At 46.4% G+C, this 24,808-nt stretch overlaps 1 protein-coding gene across 1 annotated transcript; it reads right to left on the reverse strand.

The window, feature by feature from the left end:
* Positions 1–14,893: 14,893 nt before the first annotated feature.
* On the reverse strand, positions 14,894–17,320 carry lratd2 (LRAT domain containing 2). Its single transcript, XM_004920759.4, has 2 exons — positions 16,985–17,320; positions 14,894–16,795 (listed from the first exon to the last, which is right to left on the reverse strand). The coding sequence occupies exons 1-2, from the start codon at positions 17,197–17,199 to the stop codon at positions 15,961–15,963; spliced, it is 1,050 nt and encodes a 349-aa protein (XP_004920816.2). The 5' UTR covers positions 17,200–17,320; the 3' UTR covers positions 14,894–15,960.
* Positions 17,321–24,808: the final 7,488 nt, after the last annotated feature.

A 24,808-nucleotide genomic window follows, 5' to 3' on the forward strand; every position in this document is an offset into this window, starting at 1 on the left:
TCTCTTCTGAATCTATCCAGCTTTCAAAAGGCGGTCACTGACCTGCGACAGCCCAAAAAAAAACTCTGTGAGGTTACAATTTATTATTGTATATTATTATTGTTTATTTTTATAACTTCTATTCAGACCCTCTTCTATTCATATTCCAGTTTGTCATTCGTTCCACTGCCTAGTTCCGAGGGTAATTTGGACCCTAGCAACCATATATAGTTACTAAAATTCCAAACTGAAGAGTTACTGAATATAAAGCTAAATATTTGCAAAAACACAAGTAATAGAAAATGAAGACCAATTGAAAATTGCTTCAGAATAGAACAATCTACAACATACTAACCCCCATATATAATAAGTTTACCCAGGATCAGTAACCCATAGCTCCTGGGCAAACTTAGTGCCTTTTATTACATAACCCCCTAAACATTAATTTAAAGGTGAACAACCCCTTTAATTAGTGAGGTGTGGGTTGACAAAAAGTCGACTTGTCCCTACCCCTTTCCTGCTAGCTCCCAGCCAACAACTAACTTGACCCAACAGGCCACCCTTACTTATATACCCAGACCTGTCCTGCCCCTTTCTAAAGTCACTAGAGGGGACAGGGAAGGCCATCAGAAGTAGAAAAATTATAGGGAACTGATACTGCGAGCAGGGTGGGGCCCAAGAGCAAAGTTCTGCCCATCACCCATCTGCGACCCGCTGGGAGCACTGCGCTGCCCAAGCCTGTGGATTTCAGGCCTGCCTGCATAATGCTACTGTAATGTAATGTTCTACTGTACTGATTTGTGAGAAGATTTGACTCCTACTACATTGTTTCAAGAGTCAGAACAGTAAGGGATCCTCAAATACAGCTTTTACCTGCAATTATATTTACAATGAGAATATGTAGGAAGGTAAAAGTTTTGCTCACCTGTACTTTGGGCAGTCCCCATAAGAGTTAAGAGCTGGTTCTAAAGTTGAGTGAGGGAGTTGCTTCCCTGAACGCTATGTAGTTGTACAGGGGTGTCGGGGCGCTATGTAGTTGTACAGGGGTGTCGGGGCGCTAAAAGGAAAGTCTGTGTGCTTGGTCTCTTTCTGTGGATCCTACTTGCAGCAGGGTTGGTTGGTACCAGAAGAGCCTGAGGTGGGGGTAGGCCTCAGTAGGAGACAGTGTCAGGTAAGAGCTGTAACAGCTCACTTTAGGAGTGAGAGGCAGGATTAGGGTGGCTAGTTGAGCATCCAGAATATCCACGAAACAGTTAAACAGAAACAGAAAACCCCTATTTGGCTGTAATAGTCCCCTTAGGGCCTAACCTTCTGGGCCTTGTGGATCCCATGCTTCCTGGAACCACCCCTTTCCTAACACTATAGTAAAGTGTGGCAGGGTGTGCTCTAGCCTTGGGCCAATAACAAAATATATGGTAATACCAAATAGATACATTCACCCTGCCTAGTGACAAGGAGAAAAGCAAAGGTAGGGTTTAAAGCCATAGGGGCACATTAACCCTATGGGTCCCTACATAGCATTAAATACATATGGAAAGCTGCTTGGAATGACATTCTCTTTGTTATTTAAAAACTTGTTTTCATGGTGGAGGACCCCATAGAAATCAGTGGGAAGCGTATTTTCCGATTTTTTAGAAGTGGGAAATCAGTCAGTCAAGGTTCACCAAGTAGTTTGCGTTGAATACCGACATGGGAAATTTTTAATGGATATCCGAAAAGTTTAAAAAGAAAAAAAAAATCATGGAAAGATTAAAAAAGAAAAAAATGTGTGTGTGTGTATATATATATCTATATATACTGTATAGATATATATCCAGTATTTATATCTATATACTATATATATATATCTATAGTATATAGATATAAATACTGGATATATATATATATATACTGTATATATATGATGTTTAGGGATGATAATATCCCTATAAGGTAAAAGTCCTGTTAAATAATTCTGACATTTGATTTGTGACCAATGTATAAATGCAGCCAAACTTACTAACTCTACTCTATGTATTTCTACGTATTTATAGCTAATGTCCCCCCCCCATCCTATTTAATTTTTCCTATTCCAACTACAGATATTAAAGGCCCACAGTGAACAGTCATTCAGTCTGAGCATTTTGGTTTCTTTCCTATTAATTCTCAAATTAATTTCTCCAGGAGAGATGAAAGCTTTGAGGACATCATTACAGTCAAGTGAGATGGTTCTGTTTCCCATCCTGTGAGTTTTTATTTTTTTACCTTTTTCAATGCGAGCCTAAAAGGAAAGGTTGGACCCTACAATAATGTGTTATATTACCTCTGCTGCTCAGTCACAGGCTCCTTATTGGCTGAGGAAGGATGTGCCTGGTTGTGTTGCACTTTGACTCCTGCACCTTGTGCCCAACGTTAGTGCCCAAACAAGGGCAGATAAGCTGCCGATGTGGCTAAAGGACTGATATTGGCAGCTAGAAATGGCCCGTGTATGGCCAGCTTAACTTTGGAGCAGTAAACCAAAGTAACCAATCAGATATTTTCTTAAACAGACCAGCAAATGCTACTTACTGATTGGTTGTTATGGGTTACTGCTCCTGGGAAAACATAGTGCGTTTTATTACATGACCCCTATAGACTCTTATCAGGTCAGATTTTGACCTATAGGCCTATAGGGTCTCCAAATTATTGTCATAATTATGCCACAGCATGTGCTTCTGTAGAGGGAGAATGCAGAATAATAATAATATTATGGGTTATAGGTTGAGCTAAAAATAGATCATTAAATAACACCACTGTAAAAGTAGCATAAAAGACAAATAATGAGTGAAAATGCAAAATAGATTTAGATCAGAGCTGGAAGTAGAGAAGAGGGAGGCTGGATAAAGAGCAGACCTCCAGCTGCTGTTAAATTAGACCTCCCAGACATTCCTGATATTAATGTTGAAAATAATGGTGGCAATACATGGTCTAACCTTACAATTAACTAACCAATCAGCCAGGGTCACCGTTAGGAGGGGAGAGGAGGGACTGTTCCCCTATAGTTATATATAAACTATAGTAGAGTTTCTGAAGTAAATACACACATTTTACCAGTGCAGGGCAACAGTACATTATATTTTAATTACTATAAACTATTACTATACTGTCTCTTTAAGAACGTTAAGGTAAATTCCACTGACCCCCAGGGAACTGACTGGCTCATTAGCACATTAATTCATCATTTTAATAACTATTTATAAGAACTGACTATTATAGAGTAACATCAGTTGTTTATATTGGGATCTATTTACTAAATGATACTTTTTAGCAGTGGAATGACGTGTGTGGTTATAGGGCCCCACAGCAAGATCATTGGGCCCCTAAACTTTAGAAACACAACATATTCCATGAAAATATACTGCAGCTGATTATCAGTTCCACTGGGCCCCATTTAGTTCCTGGGCCCCCAGCAGTTGCAGGGTCCTTTTCCTCTATAGTTACCCCTGCTTTCCAGTAAAATGATTGGTGAGCTTGGATTATAGTAGCTGTGGCTGAAAAAAAATACATCCAACTAGTTTTGTCCCAGCAAAAACCTACCTAACTGCTAGTTAATTATTGGTGAAGCAAACATACAAGGGGTGTGGCCAAAAATGTCGGTACTGCACGTTTGTGTCCATGTATGGGGCCCCAAAGTTTTAGCCCTGAGCTAAGAGGTTGGATATATGCAAGCTGGCCATCCACACAGCCAACAATTCTGTTAAGGATCTGGCTGGTCTGTCAGACTATTCTATATACACACAGATGGTTGAACAATATGGCACTTTGGCCACATCTTATGCTCAACATTTTCACCTTGTATCTTTCTATTTGTATTTTATGGTGTAAACCAGGGGTGGCCAGAGTTTTTCCATCAGCGATCGACCGATGACCCCTCCCCCAAGACACAGCGTACGTACGCATTCACGCTGCACTTCTGCATCCCCCGGGTTCGCCGCGTTCCACCAGAAATTCAGGGGGATCGACTGGTAGACCACGATTGACGTCTTGGCCACCCCTGGTGTAAACAAATACAGTCCCTACTGTAGATACAGATTCTTGAGGCAATTTAAGGGGAGTACACATTGTTTGGGGTTTTTTTTGACCCCCACAAAAATTACTTTTATTCCATTTTTATTTCTTTTCCCGCTTAAGGGTTGGCCAATATTTTCTACAGGTTACCCAATGAAGCTAATTGCTTCCTATGGGCAACTGGGTTTGGGCAATTTACTACCTATGTTTCTAAACCAGCCCTAGTATGTTAACACAAGGTGTAGTTACTGTATTACCCAAGCACTGAATTCTAGGGGTCATGCTACTAAGAATAATGTCTGGAAAGTGCTTGAGGCTTCCCAGAAGCAAACAATCCTTGTTATTTGATCTTTTGGAACTGAAGGACAATATCCATTCTTTCTTATTCACTCTCATCTCACAATGCATCTGCTCTCTGAACTCTCATCCGGCTCCTGGCTCTCCATTGTCCATCCCATTCACTGCCAGAGTTCTGACTCATGAAAACTCTTACTGGAATCTTCTACCTTGTAATGTCCAGAAACCTCCCACCGTCTTGTAAAACCCAACACTACATACACAGCAGCCAGGGCTGTACAGGTACTACTACTGGGCTTCTTGGTGTTATGTGAACTTAATATGCCCCACCATAGAATGTTTTTGGTATCCACCAAACAGGCCCAGACTGGCAATCTGTGGATTCCGGCAAATGCCAGAGGGGCTGCTGTAAGATGCCACAGTCAGTCACTATTTATTGGGCTGATGGGGGGCTGTTTGGGCCTCTGTGTACTTGAAATTCCAGGGCCTATTTTGAATACCAGTCAAGTCACTAAACACTGTGGATGTTGGTCTGTGGCACTCCTAGGGATTTTGTAGGACATAACAGCTAATGTTAGCTATAGGTAGGCCAATAATATTAGAAAATCCTATTAAAAAATGTATACTGTAGGAAATAATGCTGTTTTTACAATTTTAGTGCTAGCAAATAGACCCCATTGTGAATACCAAAAGTTCCCATCAGTCAGGAACAGCACGGTGCTTTACTGAAGCCCCCATTGGGCCTGTCACTTCCATGTTCAGTAAGTACCAAAAGGCTGTAAATGTCCTCATTGTACAGAATCCCAGAGGGCTAAATTGGCTTTTAGATGGTAGAAAATACAGAATATCTCATGAGGCTTCTTCCTTTACAGCCTTAAAGTCCAACACATGCACTACAAATAGACATTGGCCCTGGCCATTGCTTGGTACTCAGAAGCATGTCCCCATGCTGTTTAGGCTCATTCACCTTTATCAACTTTAATATAGTGGCATAACTTCCTACAAAGGACTATAGTAATTAACAGGAGATATGTAAACAGAAACTTGGGTGAATCCCAAGAATGAAACTGGACTAAGAAATGGCGTATCGGGAAAAATGCTAAGTAAAGTAGAGAACAGTAGGTGTAAGGCCTTCCTGCTGCATACATACATACATACATACAAGGCATGAAGGCCAGGTTTTCAAATCCATGGCCCTACAGCAGCTACTAAACTAAGATTCCCAAGCAACCCCCATTAGAAGGCCTTGCTGATCAACAACAGGTGAAGGGCAGCCTGGATACAACGTATAAATTTTGCTTCTATGAAAGACATGTCCCACATAATGCCCTCTCTGACCTACCCTACATCTGGGAGATTATGGCTTCATTACTTAGGATAGAACAAGCCCGGCATTACCCATGATTAGCTAATCACCTAAATGGAAAGGAAACCACTCCCTACTTTCAGCAGTATAATGGCAAGAGAGTAAATATTTACACTGACACAAAAGCCATTACTAATGCAGGTAGGGATTGTTTCTGTCCTCAGCAGCACCCACTTATGCTATTAATTCCGAATAACAACACAATGGAAAGGGGTAATAAAGCTTCAATAAGAAACCTATACACACTTACCTGTAGCACTCAACTCAAAATCCATAATGCAGCCACTTACTCATGCTTTATGTAAGTGACATTAGGCTTATATCATTTGTGGGGACATTTCAATGGTTCAGAGGGATGGTGGTGCCCAACACCAGGATCATCTAATCATTTGCCCTCAGTCAGCAATAGGATGATAGTAGAGGCCTATGATATACCATTTTATAACAGATAAAAAATGAAGACCAACTGAGAATAGGCCATTCTATAACATATTAAAAGGCACATAAGCATGTAGAGTGGTTTCAGATATTCTAACTGCCCCATCAACCTGGCTTGCTACCTCATGTCCATGCTAAAACCAGGAAGTGACATCATCAGGGTCACAAGTGATGTCATTCAAGGATAAGTTGACAGACCCAAAAGACAATTAAACCTATATCCTACTCATCCAATACCCACATTGCACTGCAGGTACCTGACCGGTACCAGAACCACTAAGTGTGCCCAGATCGGATAAACACCTTTGTCAAAAAAAAATGTACTTTTAAACCCAATTATTATTTCCAAATTATAAATAAAAAAAAACAAAATTACATCACTTTCTCGAAACAAAAATTGCACATTTCTTTTTGCCTGTGCCAGGGCTGAATGCGGGGAGGATTCACTCACACACTAAAGCCCTGGCGCATATACACAGACCTGTAGGTGCACATTACAGGGGAAAATAGAAATCCTCACACAAAGATGTATTTGGAAAGAGCTTTAAATTAATAATTAAACCAGGTGAACACACACAGGCGGCTTTGATGCCTCGGAGAAACACGGCGCACTCAGCGCATTCAATGAAACCGTTTGAAACAGGATTTGGCTTTATAGCCTGGGAATGGCGAATCGGAATGATTTAGCATCTGAATTGTGATGTGTTTGGACTTAAAAGCTCAGCACTCCAACAAGACAATGACAAATGGGCTTTCGATTCTACAGCCCATAAAAAACATTTCTTAAAAATAAAAAAGGGACCCGTGTTCTCAATTAAATTATTCAATGCTCAGACTGAAGGCGCTGTAGTACTTAAATGAGAATTGCACATTCGCTGCTATTGGAGAAACACTTGAAATGTCACATCAAGAAAGAGAACAAGGGCTTCCGGCACTCAAGGCAATTCAATACGGGCACTAGAAGAGGTCCCAAAACATTGCATTAATATTTTTGTTGGACTCAATAAATCAGAGGGGCAATTTCCAGATTTGAATTGCATCGGGTGCCGGTTCTACTTATCCTTTTGCAGACAAATCTGGGGCTACCAGGAATTATTTATGAGAGGGGTGCTGGTGGAATTCTGGTATCTACCACATATAGAAAGAGACAGAATCTGTAAGTGGAAAAATAAAATTGAATATAACTAAAGGTAAGGGTACAATGGGGCAGTTTGACCACCATAACCCTCCAGTGGAGAGGAGCGGCAGTCTAGTCCCCCCCGTGCACCTTTAAGAGCTCCTAATGCTACTGAACGAGAAACACCCTAATGGACATACATGTGTTGGTGCACTCAAGTGTGTGTTTTGGTGCTGGGGTCCATCTACGTCAGACACAGTGCTTTACATTCAACAGTATTAGAAACCAAATAGCAATGCCTGACAAATCACCTGTATGATAGTGTGTGGTAATATGAGTAATGGCCTATAATATGTCCCGATAACAAGTAGCGACAGGGTGGAGAAACTCACTTGAATACAATCCAGTATTTGCTTGTGGCCATCAATCATGTGTTTTATGTCTGGAGAACTATTTCCAAAGAGACACAAGCAATTTTAGGTGATTGAGCCAGCAACCTTCTCCCCGAACACAATGCAGTGTTAAAGTGACCCAAAAATATGACAACTGTCAAGACTGATGTACGCAGGCCCTGTGCCACCCCATCATTCCACTGCACATACTTGTTGCTTAACTGGGGCAAAGCAAAGGGTGTGATCTCTAGTGCAAATTTTTTTTTTTTTTTTTTTTTTTTTACACAAAATTCAGAACACTTCTCTGTTTTCCTTCTGAAGCTATTTCTTTGTGACTGTACGGTTACAGGTACTGCCCAGTAGGTGGCGCCGTTACAAAATTCATGATATTCGCAGTTAATAAAAACTTAAATAGCATTTAAACTGAACATAAATAGTTAATTGTAAAATTGCAAAAGTACTTAGAAAAGCACCCATTTATGGTTTATTATTTATACATTTACAAAGGTGGCTTTTTGCTGTCCCGTGTAAAAGGAGTCCCTTTACCTTATGGACTGGCATTCTCTTACCTCAAATCCTGCTCTATTGCTGGCATTCTCCCATGATTCTTATAAGTCAGCCCCCACCCACCCACCCACAGCCAATTGGCAGAGAATTAAACACAGGCAGCAACACTTGTAATCAGACATAATTTACTTTTCAGTTGCAAAATCGAATGACAATTTGTTTCGGCTTCCAAAAATATTCGTATGAAAATATTTATAATTTTAAATAGAGAAACAAAATGAATTCTACAAAAAACTTCAATATGAATATCTACAGAGAAACGGTCCAGTTTTTTTATTTTTTTCTTCTTCCGTTCTGTTTGCCGCAAAAACGACATTCCGATAAGAAATACATAGTATGCAGGAATTCAAAAGTTTGCTAATCCGCTCCCACCGGGGACTGTTCGTCAAGGCAAAGAAACTCATTGTTTCAGCAGTTTTCATGGCTTCAGAATGAGAACATTTGTGTACAAAATAAAAACACAATTTCACATTAACAAGGTCAAGTAGATTTCAGCGGAGATATTGGCTGTGAAGGGCAGGGGGGGTGTTGGGAAGAAGCAAAGAAGTTGGAAGGTTTGTCAAAGAGTTGGCCTTATCCTCTTCCTGCTTACCCAGGGGGAATTGTAAGCCAATTATATTACTTATTCCTTATATTTAGATTTTATGGCAAAGTTTAGCCCATGTATCGCTCAACAGACCAGAAGGAACATTCTACAGAAGCCTCAGGCTCATAATAGTGCATGGGCCTGTCAGACTGATATCTCATCGGAAACCTGCTAGATATCCATCAGGCAGATAAGAAAATGCCGTTGGTGAGGGCAACGCTGGCAAGTTCAGTCTTCTCAAGGCCCTCTTTGTGATGCAATCGTTTGCCCAGCTATACATTGTATGTTACGACACATAACTGCAGTTACCAAGACATTCAATGTGAGAACAATTGTTTGCTAGGGGGCAAGGCACATGAACTACAGCTGGGACTTGTCTGTTTTCCAGACACAGCATGGGTCATTGGACAGGCGACAGGCATCAGATCCCAATCGATTTTATCCAGCACTGATACCCTAGAGCAGTGATCCCCAACCAGTGGCTCGGGGGCAACATGTTGCTCCCCACCCCCTTTGATGTTGCTCCCAGTGGCCTCAAAGTAGGTGCCATTTTTTACATTTCTGGCTTGGAAGCAAGTTTTGGAAGCCCAGAGACACAGTTTTACCCTAGGCAGTGCCCCCTGAAGGCTAGCAGTCCCCATAGGGCTACCAAATAGCCAAATAGTGCTTATTTGGCATCCCCAAAGAACTTTTTTCTTTGGCTCACGAGTAAAAAAGGTTGGGGATCCCTGCCATAGGGTCTGTATACCAGGTGTCTAAGCTTTTCTATTATTGTTCCCCACAAGTGGCATTGGTGTGAAAGTACCAGAGGTTAAAGGCATATGGACATAATTCATCTGAGAAACGTTCATAGCCACCCCCTCCTTGCTGCCTTTCGGCAATGTAATATGAACTGCCCAAAATGCCAGAATTGTACAGGTTTTTCCTGGGCTGAAAATATCCCCCCACATGCCCCAAGCCTTAGCATACCCCCCCAGTTATTCAGCACAGAAGTTCCCAACACTGCTATTCTGCCTTCTATTTACTTAAATGGGAAACCCATGTTTTTCAGGCCATAAAACACCACTTCCCACATTCAAATGAAAGCAAAGCTCAGCGACAGGTTCAAAGCATTGGTGGATAAGCCCCTGCGCCATCAGCCTTGCAGGCTCCATTACTACAGAAAGAAAAGTGCTTACCTGATCAGTCAGCAAAGTAACACCGATAAGCACAGCAAACAAAAATGAAAATTCAAAGTACATTAGTGGCAGAGTGCAACATGATACAATGTAAACCCTGGAAACAAATATGGGTATTATGCCGTATTTTATATACTGAGCTTACTGCACCACCTCAAAGTTTCAGACTCTCTGTAACAGTAATGATTCAGGCATTTAGGGTAAAGACACACGGAGCTACTTAGTAGCAGCTACTTGTAACAGCTGCTACACTCCAGACAATACCTTGCCATAAACAATACTGAGAATTGCCTCTGCTAAAACACATGTAGAGACAATTATTAGTAAATGATCAGCATTGTCCATTTCTGTAGCCACGACAAGTAGCTGCTACTAGTAGCTCCATGTCTTCACCCTTAGAATTGAGCACCGTGGGTAACCATCTTGGATTTTGTTAGGAGTGTCAGTGGCACTGCACATGCTCAGTGTGCTTTGGGCTGCTATTGAAAAGAATCTCTCATAGACACTGATGCTAAAGGGCTAAATATTAGATTCTGATGACAAGATCGATGGCCTGGATCATTAGGGCTGTTGATGTAAGGTCAGTAAATAAAATACAGCATTTCTAGCCATATTTATTTACAAGTTCTTCTTTTACAAACGCCTTTCAATGGGCCAATAGCCTGCATAGGAGCCCCCTGAACTTCAGATCGCTTCTAAATAAGTGAATACTCACTTTAGATCTGCAGCCTGGGGCCCATGTTTGCAGTGGGGACCTCTCATTACAGCAGGCAACAGCTTATAAACCGTTTCACATAATGAGCAATTTGCGTCACACTCAGAACTACTCACAGTAACCCGATTCCCATTAACTTAATGACTTGAACTCAACAACCTGCCAGTGCTAATTGTGGGTGTTGGGAGACCCACTTGAATGGGTACCAATCTGGGGCAAGCAGTGACTTATAATGCTCAAAGTGCTACGTGCGCCATAACCCTCATAGGAGATATATACGAATAAGGCAAATTAGCAAAGTGTACACACAAGCGATACACTGCATTGAATAATAATGTCTATGCCACTTTGGCACCATTTTGGAAAAGCTTCCCCTACGTGGACAGAACTAAAAGGTCTGAGTAACGTGGCGACTCACAAGCCCATAAAATGGCAAGAGATCCATACTGTGCCTCGGCAGGAACAGGGTAATCCATTAGCACTCAGCACTTTCAATGAGCGCAGGCCATCAGCATGATTACTAGCGTGACTCATGGGCCCAACTTGTATATATTTAGATCTACTATCAGTAAATCTGTTATCCAGAAAGCTCCAAAATACAGCAGTGCCATATTCTGACCTGCCTTGATTTGATTCTACGAGTCAATGAATATTCCTGGATTTTGTTATTTGTTAAATGGTTTTCAGTAGCCCACAGCATGGCATGCCAGATTATGAAGAGACCCCTTATCCAGAAAAAGAAAAAACACAGATTGCCAGCATTCTGGATAAAACACCCTGTTCATATTGGGATATTGTTACTGGCAAAGGTATCATTTGGTAATGCTATGAATCTACAAGTTCCAACATACCATAATAGTCACACAGGCAGCCATGAAGGGATCTATGAGAAGTATCTGTGTGGCCTTTGCTATTCTCTTCACTCACTGTTGGTTCTGACTATGTAGCAAAAGCTGCTTCTTCTCCAGCCCAGACTCCAGCCCCCATAGCGAATTGCATGCATCTTAAAAGGGGTAGTTCACCTTCAGGTTAACTTTTAGTATGCTATAGAATGGCCTATTCTTAGAAACTTTTCAATTGGTCTTAATTTTTTACAGTTTTTTTAATTATTTCTTCTGACTTTCCAGCTTTCAAATGGGGGTCACTGACCCCGGCAGTCAAAAAACTGTTGCTCTGTGAGGCTACAATTTTATGGTTACTTTTTATTACTTATCTTTCTATTTAGGCCCTCTTCTATTCATATTCCCTTCTTTTTCAAACCACTGCCTGGTTGCTTGGTTAAATTGGAACCTAACAACCAGATAGCTGCTGAAATTCCAAACTGGAGAGCTGCTGAACAAAAAGCTAAATAATTAAAAAAAAAAACAAATAAAAAAATGAAGACCAATTGCAACATGCCTCTGAATAGCACTCTCTACATCATACTAAAAAGGTGGACAACCGCTTTAAGCAGGTGTGTTTTTCAGTTGGCTTCTGCTACAGTCAGCACTGGCAACTCAGAGAACAGGGAAGGACAGACTGATGCTATTAAATGCAGTAATTACATTTACAAATTTTGTAACCATAAAATATTTGCAATAAATGTAAAGTGCAGATTTCATTTTGTCTTTCATTAGGCCAAGTGTTTTGTTTTGGGTTTCCCATCCTTTCAAATTAGCATTACCGTTGCCATCTTGCTTTATTTTAATTGCTATGCAGCTTTTCTGCTATAATACCCTTTGCTACTATAGGCCCCATCTCTCCCCAGTCCCTTCCCAGAGGCTATTATCCCCCACTGCTACTATAGGCACCATCTCTCCCTACTATACCTGCTATCCCACAGCCCCAGTCCCTTCCCAGAGGCTATTATCCCCCCACTGCTACTATAGGCACCATCTCTCCCTACTATACCTGCTATCCCACAGCCCCAGTCCCTTCCCAGAGGCTATTATCCCCCCACTGCTACTATAGGCACCATTTCTCCCTACTATACCTGCTATCCCACAGCCCCAGTCCCTTCCCAGAGGCTATTATCCCCCCACTGCTACTATAGGCACCATCTCTCCCTACTATACCTGCTATCCCACAGCCCCAGTCCCTTCCCAGAGGCTATTATCCCCCCACTGCTACTATAGGCACCATCTCTCCCTACTATACCTGCTATCCCACAGCCCCAGTCCCCTCCCAGAGGCTATTATCCCACTGCTACTATAGGCACCATCTCTCCCTACTATACCTGCTATCCCACAGCCCCAGTCCCTTCCCAGAGGCCATTATCCCACTGCTACTATAGGCACCATCTCTCCCTACTATACCTGCTATCCCACAGCCCCAGTCCCTTCCCAGAGGCTATTATCCCCCCAGTGCTACTATAGGCACCATTTCTCCCTACTATACCTGCTATCCCACAGCCCCAGTCCCCTCCCAGAGGCTATTATCCCCCCCCCCACTGCTACTATAGGCGCCATCTCTCCCTACTATATACCACAGATGCATATTCAGGATGTAAATGATTATGTCGGAGCCATCTAGCAATCCTATTACTTACTGATAAGCTGCAGTCGGATCTACTAACACCCCCCCCCCTTAAGGGCAGCAGAATTTCTTTAAGTGTTTATCTGTCAGACAGCGGCACAGTATGGCTGAGCTCACCACGCAGGCGGGAAAAGAGGAGCGCGACACATTCATTAATATATTACAGTATCTCACTGTTTACAATGTCTCAGATGACAAAGTCAATAAAGATTTTTCTTCCCAGGGCCAACAGACTGCATCTGAAAATTAAAGTCTGCAAATCATTTTTATGGGGACAGGACGGTGGCAGTTATGCAAATATCCAGCAGAAACAGAGAATTTGGTTTGATGAAGAAGATAATCAGCCTCAGCCAGAAACATCTCTTAATAAAAATATATATATATAAATATTCTCCGGTCAGGGCTCCCACAACAATGCACGGCTCTGTGCCTGGAGTCTATATTAGAAATATTTAATAAATATATGAAATTAATTATATGGGGTCAGGGCTCCTTTGTGAGGCTGAAACAATGGCGTTACTGTAGGGACGGGTTAGGAGGTGTTTGCTGTACAGTACAGAGCCGGCAGGCAATACCCGCAGGTGGAGAAGTGCGTGACTCAGTAGAAATTCCATGAGCCGAGGACGCAGCCACCTGTTTCTCACACCAGGAGAACCTGAAAGCTGTGGGAGTCACGCAGTACAGGAGCGAGTAGAACCACTTGCACTTTACTCAGACTCACTTTTAGGGCTACGGCATTAGCCTCAGGCCCTGATCAGTACCCAGAAATGTGCTCTATTGTGGGTATAAGGCTAGGGGGTGCTGTATTGTGGGTATTGGGCTAGGGGGTGCTGTATTGTGGGCATGGGGCTAGGGGGTGTTGTATTGTGGGCATGGGGCTAGGGGGTGCTGTATTGTGGGTATTGGGCTAGGGGGTGCTGTATTGTGGGCATGGGGCTAGGGGGTGTTGTATTGTGGGCATGGGGCTAGGGGGTGTTGTATTGTGGGCATGGGGCTAGGGGGTGCTCTATTGTGGGCATAGGGCTAGGGGGTGCTGTATTGTGGGCATGGGGCTAGGGGGTGCTCTATTGTGGGCATAGGGCTAGGGGGTGTTGTATTGTGGGCATGGGGCTAGGGGGTGTTGTATTGTGGGCATGGGGCTAGGGGGTGCTCTATTGTGGGCATAGGGCTAGGGGGTGCTGTATTGTGGGCATGGGGCTAGGGGGTGCTCTATTGCGGGTATAGGGTTAGGGGGCAATATAAAGTTTGAGATAAGGGCAGAAATGAGCCTGAAATGTGGCTGGGCGCGTCATGAACCCATAACATTGTTCCTGCAGTGACTATAGCAGCCCATGTTGCCTAAGTGCGGACTGCGTGTCTGTAACCAAGGTAACAGACTCAAACACTGACTGTCTCTGTTGGAGCACAGCCCTAATGAGCCCCCTCAATACATAGAATGTAACGAACTGTCCCACATTGTGAGCACACTACCTGCTATACATACAAAGGGCACCTCCTACCCACGTGGCCATTTAGTACATCTATGGGACCGGTTATCCAGAATGGATCTCCAAAAGTTAAGTCTGCTAAAGATCATTTAAATATTGAATAAACCCAACAGACTTGTTTTGCCTCCAATGAGGATTAGTTGGGGTCCAGAACAAAGTACGGTTTTATTATTACAGAAAAAAAAAAACAATTTTTAAAAATTTGAATTACTTGATTATAATGGAGTCAATGGGAGATGGCTTTCCCGTAATTTGAAAACTTTTTGGATAACAGGTTTCCGGATAACAGATCCCATACCTGTACCTACTAAGTAGCCTGTCATATAACAGGTGAAAACACATATCTCCCCTGCCTTAATTGCATATCAGCCGTGGTTCCACCATGACATGAAATCCAGCTGATGGGAGTTGAAGTTCAGCACTGATATCCCAGCTCTGTCATTTAGCAAGATACAAAAAGCTCTGCTTAACACATGCAGCAAATAATCACAGTAATGTGATAAAAAGGGGCAAAGTGTAATAACCCGCAGCAACCAATCAGATGCTTGTTTTCAAACAGGTGACCAGTACAGGCAGTCGCCTGGTTGTTACGGGTTACTAGACTAGTGGAAACCGTTGCACCTTTTAGTACATTACCCCCAATCAGTGTAAACAATGGCAGCTGGCTGGACCTCTGGGCACAATGCAGGGGTAAGGGGGAGGAATGGTGCCCTGCTTTGGTACAAACACCAAGACTGTAGTATATTTCAGCCTGAACCACCATATAATGAAACCAGCCCAAGATCTCAGCTGTGGGTAGGGCAAGTAGCAGAAGGGGAAGGCAGAACAAGATGGCAGCCACAAAGCAAGATGGCGACAGTAAAACTTTAGATCAGGGTTTCCCCCTGCCAGTCCGGTGTTGTACAACTCCCAGCACCACCAGGGAGTTGTATCTCAGCCCTTATTGTATTCCATCAACAGCTGAAGGGTCATAGGATATAAAGAGTCGGGCCCTGGGCCCCCAGCACTACTAGCGCTGTAGGGCAAACAAGCAGCCGGATCCTGCCAACACATCCAAGGGGCCACACCTCCCTTTAAACACAGGCAGAACTGGTTCCAGTTGGGATTTGCCTTAAAGGGAAATATTCCTTTTGGGAGTGAAATGAAACGCCAGAAATTGGGATATAGGCAGTGGGAATTCCGCAAGCGTGAGGGGGGGGGGGGAGTGAAATGGTTAAACCCAAAGTAATAAGAACTGAATAAGCTCTCCCCCCTCACATGTGATTTGAAAGGAACTGAAAGGGTTAAGTGGCTGCCCCTCAGTTGTTGCCATTGGGCTCTGTCCTGGGTTCCTCCTCACCATGGAGGTGGCTGGCGAGTTCCTGCAGGAGGGCGGCTTTGCCTATCTGATCGTTCCTTCTCCTCTCCATGATCAGGTCCTCCAGGCTCTGGAACTCCAGCGTGTGGCTCTTCTTCTCGGAGAGGCGAATCCGCAGCCGGTAGGGCTGCTTGCCTATGCGGATCTCCCCGCCGATCTTAAACTCCCTTTTGCCGTAGCGGCACCAGGCGGCGAAGCACTCGGAGTTGCGCCAGTTTAGCTCCTGCTCCTTGGAGCCCACCTGTTCCATAGCGTTCTGCACCGCCACCTCCGGGCTCAGCGCCTTGAATCGGTAGCGATCGTTGACGATCCGGCCCCTCCGGCCCTGGCTGGCGTCCGTCACGAAGCTGTTAGCGATGTGCAGCCGGTACAGATGCACCACCTGGAAGTCCCCCACATAGAGCGCCCAGTGCGGGTACTGGTTCCTGGCCACAAACTCCAGCAGGTCCCCGGGCTTGCACCTGTCCAGCAGCTTCTCCGGGGAGTAGGTCCTGCCCCGCTCCGCTCCGCCCAGGCTCCTCTCGTAGATACACTCGTCCCGGTAATACACCGAGCACTCCACCTCGTTACCGGGATCGTAGGGCAGCTCCTCCCGTACTACTGCGCTCTGCCTGCCCGGCTCCTGCCCGGGCTCCTCCAGTTCATCGTCGTCCGCCGAGAAGATGTAGGAGACCCCGATTCTGGGACCTTCGTCCTGATCTACACCGGTCGGATCCACCGTGGGGACTTCTTTGTAGCTGAGATGGGTCAGTTTCTCCACCTGGTTCCCCATTGATCTGTAAGGGAAACAGAAAGTGTTTGAGTAGCGTCAACTCTTACTAACAGGGGATTGTGGGAGTTGTAGTCAAGCCCCCGCTAGAGAGTCGCACCTGTTGCAGTCGGTGTTGCCTGTGAGACCCCACCCTATGGGGCAGGGAAGGTCGGACAGGTGCGGTCAGTACCAGCGGAGAGAAGTTGCCACTTACCGTGCGGCGGCCCCAGCCAGGCAGCGATCCCTCCGGCTCAGGACTAAACAGAGGGCCGGTGTCCGGGCACAGGGGGGCCCCCGGGCGGGATCATGGCACATGCGGCTCCCTGCGCGCCGGAGTCTGTACTGATCCGACCGGCTCAGCGGCTGCACTGACTGTGTGCGACTGTAGCACCGAGAGCTGAGCCGCTGCACCCACCCAGCCCTCACCATTTAAAGCTACAGTGCACCTGCCTGACTCAGACCTGAGCTCTCCCAGCGCTACACCCAAGCCTTAAAGCTACAGGGCACCCTCCTGAGCTCTCCCAGCGCAGCACCCAAGCCTTAAAGCTACAGGGCACCCTCCCGAGCTCTCCCAGCGCTACACCCAAGCCTTAAAGCTACAGGGCACCCTCCCGAGCTCTCCCAGCGCTACACCCAAGCCTTAAAGCTACAGGGCACCCTCCTGAGCTCTCCCAGCGCTACACCCAAGCCTTAAAGCTACAGGGCACCCTCCTGAGCTCTCCCAGCCCAACACCCAAGCCTTAAAACTACAGGGCACCCTCCTGAGCTCTCCCAGCGCTACACCCAAGCCTTAAAGCTACAGGGCACCCTCCTGAGCTCTCCTAGCGCAACACCCAAGCCTTAAAGCTACAGGGCACCTTCCTGAGCTCTCCCAGCGCTACACCCAAGCCTTAAAGCTACAGGGCACCCTCCTGAGCTCTCCCAGCGCTACACCCAAGCCTTAAAGCTACAGGGCACCCTCCTGAGCTCTCCCAGCGCTACACCCAAGCCTTAAAGCTACAGGGCACCCTCCTGAGCTCTCCCAGCGCTACACCCAAGCCTTAAAGCTACAGGGCACCCTCCTGAGCTCTCCCAGCGCTACACCCAAGCCTTAAAGCTACAGGGCACCCTCCTGAGCTCTCCCAGCGCTACACCCCAGCCTTAAAGCTACAGGGCACCTTCCTGAGCTCTCCCAGCGCAACACCCAAGCCTTAAAGCTACAGGGCACCCTCCTGAGCTCTCCTAGCGCAACACCCAAGCCTTAAAGCTACAGGGCACCTTCCTGAGCTCTCCCAGCGCTACACCCAAGCCTTAAAGCTACAGGGCACCCTCCTGAGCTCTCCCAGCGCAACACCCAAGCCTTAAAGCTACAGGGCACCTTCCTGAGCTCTCCCAGCGCAACACCCAAGCCTTAAAGCTACAGGGCACCCTCCTGAGCTCTCCCAGCGCAACACCCAAGCCTTAAAGCTACAGGGCACCCTCCTGAGCTCTCCCAGCGCAACACCCAAGCCTTAAAGCTACAGGGCACCCTCCTGAGATCTCCTAGCGCAACACCCAAGCCTTAAAGCTACAGGGCACCCTCCTGAGCTCTCCTAGCGCAACACCCAAGCCTTAAAGCTACAGGGCACCCTCCTGAGCTCTCCTAGCGCAACACCCAAGCCTTAAAGCTACAGGGCACCCTCCTGAGCTCTCCCAGCGCTACACCCAAGCCTTAAAGCTACAGGGCACCCTCCTGAGCTCTCCCAGCGCTACACCCAAGCCTTAAAGCTACAGGGCACCTTCCTGAGCTCTCCTAGCGCAACACCCAAGCCTTAAAGCTACAGGGCACCCTCCTGAGCTCTCCCAGCGCAACACCCAAGCCTTAAAGCTACAGGGCACCCTCCCGAGCTCTCCCAGCGCAACACCCAAGCCTTAAAGCTACAGGGCTCCCTCCCGAGCTCTCCCAGCGCTACACCCAAGCCTTAAAGCTACAGGGCTCCCTCCCGAGCTCTCGCAGCGCAACACCCAAGCCTTAAAGCTACAGGGCACCCTCCCGAGCTCTCCCAGCGCAACACCCAAGCCTTAAAGCTACAGGGCACCCTCCTGAGCTCTCCCAGCGCAACACCCAAGCCTTAAAGCTACAGGGCACCCTCCTGAGCTCTCCCAGCGCTACACCCAAGCCTTAAAGCTACAGGGCACCCTCCTGAGCTCTCCCAGCGCAACACCCAAGCCTTAAAGCTACAGGGCACCCTCCTGAGCTCTCCCAGCGCAACACCCAAGCCTTAAAGCTACAGGACACCTGCCTGACACATTGCGTAACGGGAACTCCATCCAAAACACTTTTTCTTTTTTTTCTTAATGAAAAAGAAAGTGTAATTCTAAGCAGCCTTCAACTATAAATGCATTTAAAATACTATATTTATTGATAATGGGTGAGTGCAGAGGGGCTCTTCGGGTTGTCTATATGTATTACAGCCTCATTGGCCAGACCCGGGGTGAGTGAGTGTAGGACTGGCCAGACCCGGGGTGAGCGAGATTGGGACTGGCCAGACCGGGGGTGAGTGAGTGTAGGACAGGCCAGACCGGGGTTGAGTGAGTGTAGGACAGGCCAGACCGGGGGGTGAGTGTAGGACTGGCCAGACCGGGGGTGAGTGAGTATAGGACTGGCCAGACCGGGGGTGAGTGAGTGTAGGACAGGCCAGACCGGGGGTGAGTGAGTGTAGGACTGGCCAGACCGGGGGTGAGTGAGTGTAGGACTGGCCAGACCGGGGGTGAGTGAGTGTAGGACAGGCCAGACCGGGGGTGAGTGAGTGTAGGACAGGCCAGACCGGGGGTGAGTGAGTGTAGGACAGGGCCAGACCGGGGGTGAGTGAGTGTAGGACAGGCCAGACCGGGGGTGAGTGAGTGTAGGACAGGCCAGACCGGGGGTGAGTGAGTGTAGGACTGGCCAGACCGGGGGTGGAGTGAGTGTAGGACAGGCCAGACCGGGGGTGAGTGAGTGTAGGAACAGGCCAGACCGGGGGTGAGTGAGTGTAGGACTGGCCAGACCGGGGTGAGTGAGTGTAGGACTGGCCAGACCGGGGGTGAGTGAGTGTAGGACAGGCCAGACCGGGGGTGAGTGAGTGTAGGACAGGCCAGACCGGGGGTGAGTGAGTGTAGGACAGGCCAGACCGGGGTTAGTGAGTATAGGACTGGCCAGACTGGGGGTGAGTGTAGGACTGGCCAGACCGGGGGTGAGTGAGTGTAGGACTGGCCAGACCGGGGGTGAGTGAGTGTAGGACTGGCCAGACTGGGGGTGAGTGGGACACAGTTGGCCAGCTTGAAAATATAGCAATTTATGGACAAACAATCCCTGTTTTGCTTAAATGGGGGTATTTCTTGGCAGATAATGCACAGTGGCTTAATGCCCTATATATATATATATATATATATATATTGATAATGGGGGAGTGCAGAGGAGTGAGGTGAAACATGAAACAACGGAGCACAACTGGGAGTCAAAACCAGTGACTAGAAGGGGATAAATCACTGCTTTCAGGAGCAATTCCCCTTACAAATGACACTGAAGGAGAATATGGAGTGAATGTTGGAAAGGTGCTTAAGAATGGCGTTTTCTTTCATTGGGCAAACGACAGTTTTTGGGCAGAGAGTCCCTTTAAGGCTACAGTGCACTTACATGGCTCACAGCTGAGCTATTCTGGGGCTTGGGTCATCCCATTTACCGTTAGTGTAAGTGCATGCTGGGAATATTTCTGCGCTCTCTCTATAAACTGATATTCAGCCCTGAATGCCCCCCAGCCCGGCTGAGATCCCTTGCCCCCATCACACAGCCGCAGTTTCAGTGGGTATGTGGGTAAGTGCTCCCCATCTTGCACAATGACAGACACACAGGCTAGGGGGGTTTGTTCCGGGGGGGGTGCCTGGGTTCTGCCCACCCCTTGCCCCCCCAGTGTGCAGCAATGCAGAACATACAGTGCCACATGCAGAAGAAGGTGCAACTTTGTGCAACGCGGAGCAAAGTGAGAAAACGAGAGTGTTAGAAAGTATTTATAGACATACACAAATCTTTATTTACCAAATCTATCTTTCTATAAATCAGTAGGCCACCCTGTCATCTGTTAGTAATGTCCTTCTAGCAGCTTTTCAACTGGTCTTTTTTTTTATTAAACTATTGGACAACTTTTATTGTTACTGTCACTTTTTATTTCTCATTTTTCTTTTCAGCCCTCTCCTATTTATCTCTAAACCACTGCCAGGTTGGTAGGGTAAAGTGGACTCTAGCAACCACATAACTGCTGAAACTCTAACCAGGAGGGATGCCGAACAAAAAACAAATGAATTGCAAAGCCAAAAAAGACCAATTGCAATTGCATCACCATCTGCATTATACAAAATGGTCATTAGAGGTTAACCCAGGATCGGACTAGGTTCATTATATTATACTTACTATCAATTTGATTGGGGGGAGGGAGATCAGCGGGGTAGCACCAGTGGGAATCGGGTCTGGGTTGGCCCAGTCCAAACCTGGGTGAACCACCCCCTTAGAAATCCACAGCCCAATAAAAGTGGCAGGATAACTCTGCTACCCCAGTGCCACGTGGCTAAATATGACCTTCCCTGTATTCAAAGCTCTATTTCCCACATATTTCCTTCCCATGTATAACTATAACTCTCACTAGCAGCTCTTTAAATGAACCCATTTGTGTTTTGTTGTTGGTTTGAAATATAAAAATCAAATCCCTAGGCAAACCTTTAAAATAGCAGCTCATTCCCAGCGAATGCGGCACAGCGGGCAGCGTATTTTCCAGGTGCCGCCATGTGCATCTAATATGCGAAACGCCAGGGAGTCTAATGGGCCGGTTTCTTATTAAAGCGACATGCCCTGTCTTGCTTCGCCTGATTGTACTCGCACTCGTCTCCCTATGGGGAAAAGCCCAACTTAATTGAAACATGTTAGCCAGCAGCCGCCGCCGCTATATTCAATTTCCAGCTCCTTCTTAATCACTGAGCCCCAGTTGGACATGGAGACTGTTTGGGGGGGGGGGGCTGTACCTTTAAGTTAGCCTGCTTTCTCACTGTTTGGTAAAGAATTGGTATATAAAGCAATGGAAACATAGAGTTTAACCCTAATTTATCTCTCAGCTGTAGATACACACTCACGAGGGAACTCACTCTCCCTTTTTTCATTTTAAAATGTTACCTAGGGGCACATTCATTAAAGTCCGATTACAAACAATGGGCCAGGTTGGAGCTGCAGAGTGCCATTGAGTCCTATGGGAGACTTTCCTTGGGCCGGGTTGGAGCTGCAGAGTGCCATTGAGCCCTATGGGAGACTTTCCTTGGGCCGGGTTGGAGCTGCAGAGTGCCATTGAGCCCTATGGGAGACTTTCCTTGGGCCGGGTCTGAGCTGCAGAGTGCCATTGAGCCCTATGGGAGACTTTCCTTGGGCCAGGTTGGAGCTGCAGAGTGCCATTGAGCCCTATGGGAGACTTTCCTTGGGCCGGGTTGGAGCTGCAGAGTGCCATTGAGCCCTATGGGAGACTTTCCTTGGGCCGGGTTGGAGCTGCAGAGTGCCATTGAGCCCTATGGGAGACTTTCCTTGGGCCGGGTTGGAGCTGCAGAGTGCCATTGAACCCTATGGGAGACTTTCCTTGGGCCAGGTTGGAGCTGCAGAGTGCCATTGATTCCCATGGGAGGCTTCAAAATCATGCACTGAAGGTTCAAAGCCTGAAAGTTTTTCCCACTGTTTATGATCGTTCGGATACGAAAATTTTGTGACTATCGGATTGCCATTTGCAAATAATTGTTTCAATATGAAAATTTCGGAACTTTTCAGATTGCAGTATGAAATCTTTGTATTCAAATGAATGGAATTTTCGTGATTTTTGCAATCATCAGAAATGATTGGGTTTCGTGATTCGGATTCGTACTTTAATGAATGTGCCCCTTACTATTATTCTAGGCATAAAGTATGGTTAAGGTTTTGAAACCTATAGCACCCAATCAGATGGAAAAGAATAGGTCAGGAGAGTGAAGCTGGCCATAGGGCCACTCCAGCAATGAGAACCTTGCCTCAGTGAGTCAAATTTTAGTTTTTTAAAATGAATATTCGGCTCTGCTAGTGCAGTGCTAGGCGGCCCACTCTGGACCTGCTCCGAAGCTAAAGTTGTAAGCAGGGAGCGGGAGAGAGGGGCGGCATTGGGGCTGCCACCACCTGACGGATTGCAACTGGCTGGCCATACACAGGCAGATTTAAGCTGCTAGTTTGGCCCCTTTAGACAGAGACAGCAGCTTATTGGCTTGTGTATGGACTCTCCCAAGTAACCATATGCCTAGAAGTGACATCACACGCCCACGTTGCAGAATGAGGTCACTTCCATCAACAGGCTTCGCAGTGGTCTGGTAACTCGGGCAGTAGTGATGTGCGGGCCGAGGTGATACCCGCGGGACATGTGGGTTGCGGGCGGGTTCGGGCTGAGCTCTTCTGCTCGTCCTCCCCACCCGCAACCTTATACTGCCGGCAGGTCTCTTCCGACTTCTCTATTTATAGGAGCGCACCTGGAAGCCCCACCCCTTTTGTGGCATCATTGCAGGGCGGGCGCAGGTTAGGGTTGGGAGAGGGCGGGTTAGGGTCGACACTATCGGGCAGCCCCGGGCTGAAATACAGGCCATGAATGAAGGCCAGAACCTTGCCTTAGGCAGCAGTGAGGAGGGGTGGCAAAAAGCCGCCTCTGGTAACATTAAGAGACAAGTTTCTAATTTTTGGAAATTCAGCATTTCAGGACCCGCAGCAGCCCCAGAAGTGCCGCTGCTCAAGGTGGCCATATTGGGGAAAGATCTTCAGGTATATGGCCGCCTTATTGCAAAGCTTATGCAACACCCGACGGATAAATTCAGGCTGAGAGTCCACCCCTGTGGTTGAATCAGAGCTTTTCTGTGTTGGCACCCAGAGCCACTGCATCGACCCAGGTGCAGGCACACGGAGCAGATTTCCGTACTGGAACACCGTATGCATTTCGGCACCGAAATCTGCTCTATGTGCCTGCATCTGGGCCGACACCGTGGCAGGGTCAGATAAAGGAACAGTAATGTGGAGCATAAGGAGAGAGTACATTGTCCTTCAGCTTGTGTACACCAGCGAGAATGCCCTAACACATGGGTACTTTATCACCTCTTTCTATGGAGAATGACCTTGAAAACTGAAGCACCCATTTCCTTTATTGGTCTTGTTTCAAGACTTTCAACTTTTCAGTTTCTGCAGTTGGGTGCCCAGGGCTGCATTCCTTGTACATAGGAAGAATTAGACATGAAAAATATTTAACCAGATGTGGCCCACCATGCTGTGCCGATTTATATATTTATGCCCAACCCACCAGGCTCAGACTGGCAATCTGTGGGTTCAGGCAAATGCCAGAGGCGCTGCTTTAAGATGCCATAGACACTCACTATTTATTTAACTAGTGGGCGCAGTTTGGGCCTTTATGTACCAGGGCCTATTTTGAAACCAAGTCCAGAATCCTTTCTGGGGGCCCAAACTGCAAACCACTTTAGGAGAGATTTGGGAAGAATGCCTATTTTCTCAGAGTGAAAGTCAAGGGTGAACATTTATTTGCTGCTCTAGATCTTCTTGGAACTAAAACCGAAAGGCTAATACAGTGATGTTTGCATATGGCTTCGTTATGAGGGGGCCCTGGCCAAAGGTTGGGTCACAAAGGAGGTCTTGTCTGGAAGCCCCTCTTACAGCAGTTTAGGATTCAGATTTGCTTAGGGGTTCTGACATTTGGGGTTACTCATTATGGATCTATACAGCCTGAAACGCAGTAGGAATGAATGGAGAAGTAAGAAGTACAATACAACGTGTGCTGTGGGAAATTCACTTCACACAAATAAAACCACAGTTTGTGCCAGAGATATGCTAGAGATATACTAGAATTGATTTAATCTGATCAGCTGCCCCGCTTTATTTTCATTTTGGCTATTACTCATTAGCTAACGGAGTCTCACACAGAGCTGATCAAATACCCAATACAAACGTCAAAATGCCGTGCATCTCAGTAGCTGATGAAACTGGCACAGAATC

Source organism: Xenopus tropicalis, chromosome 6 (assembly GCF_000004195.4).
Source record: "Xenopus tropicalis strain Nigerian chromosome 6, UCB_Xtro_10.0, whole genome shotgun sequence".
Taxonomy (NCBI): Eukaryota; Metazoa; Chordata; class Amphibia; order Anura; family Pipidae; genus Xenopus; species Xenopus tropicalis.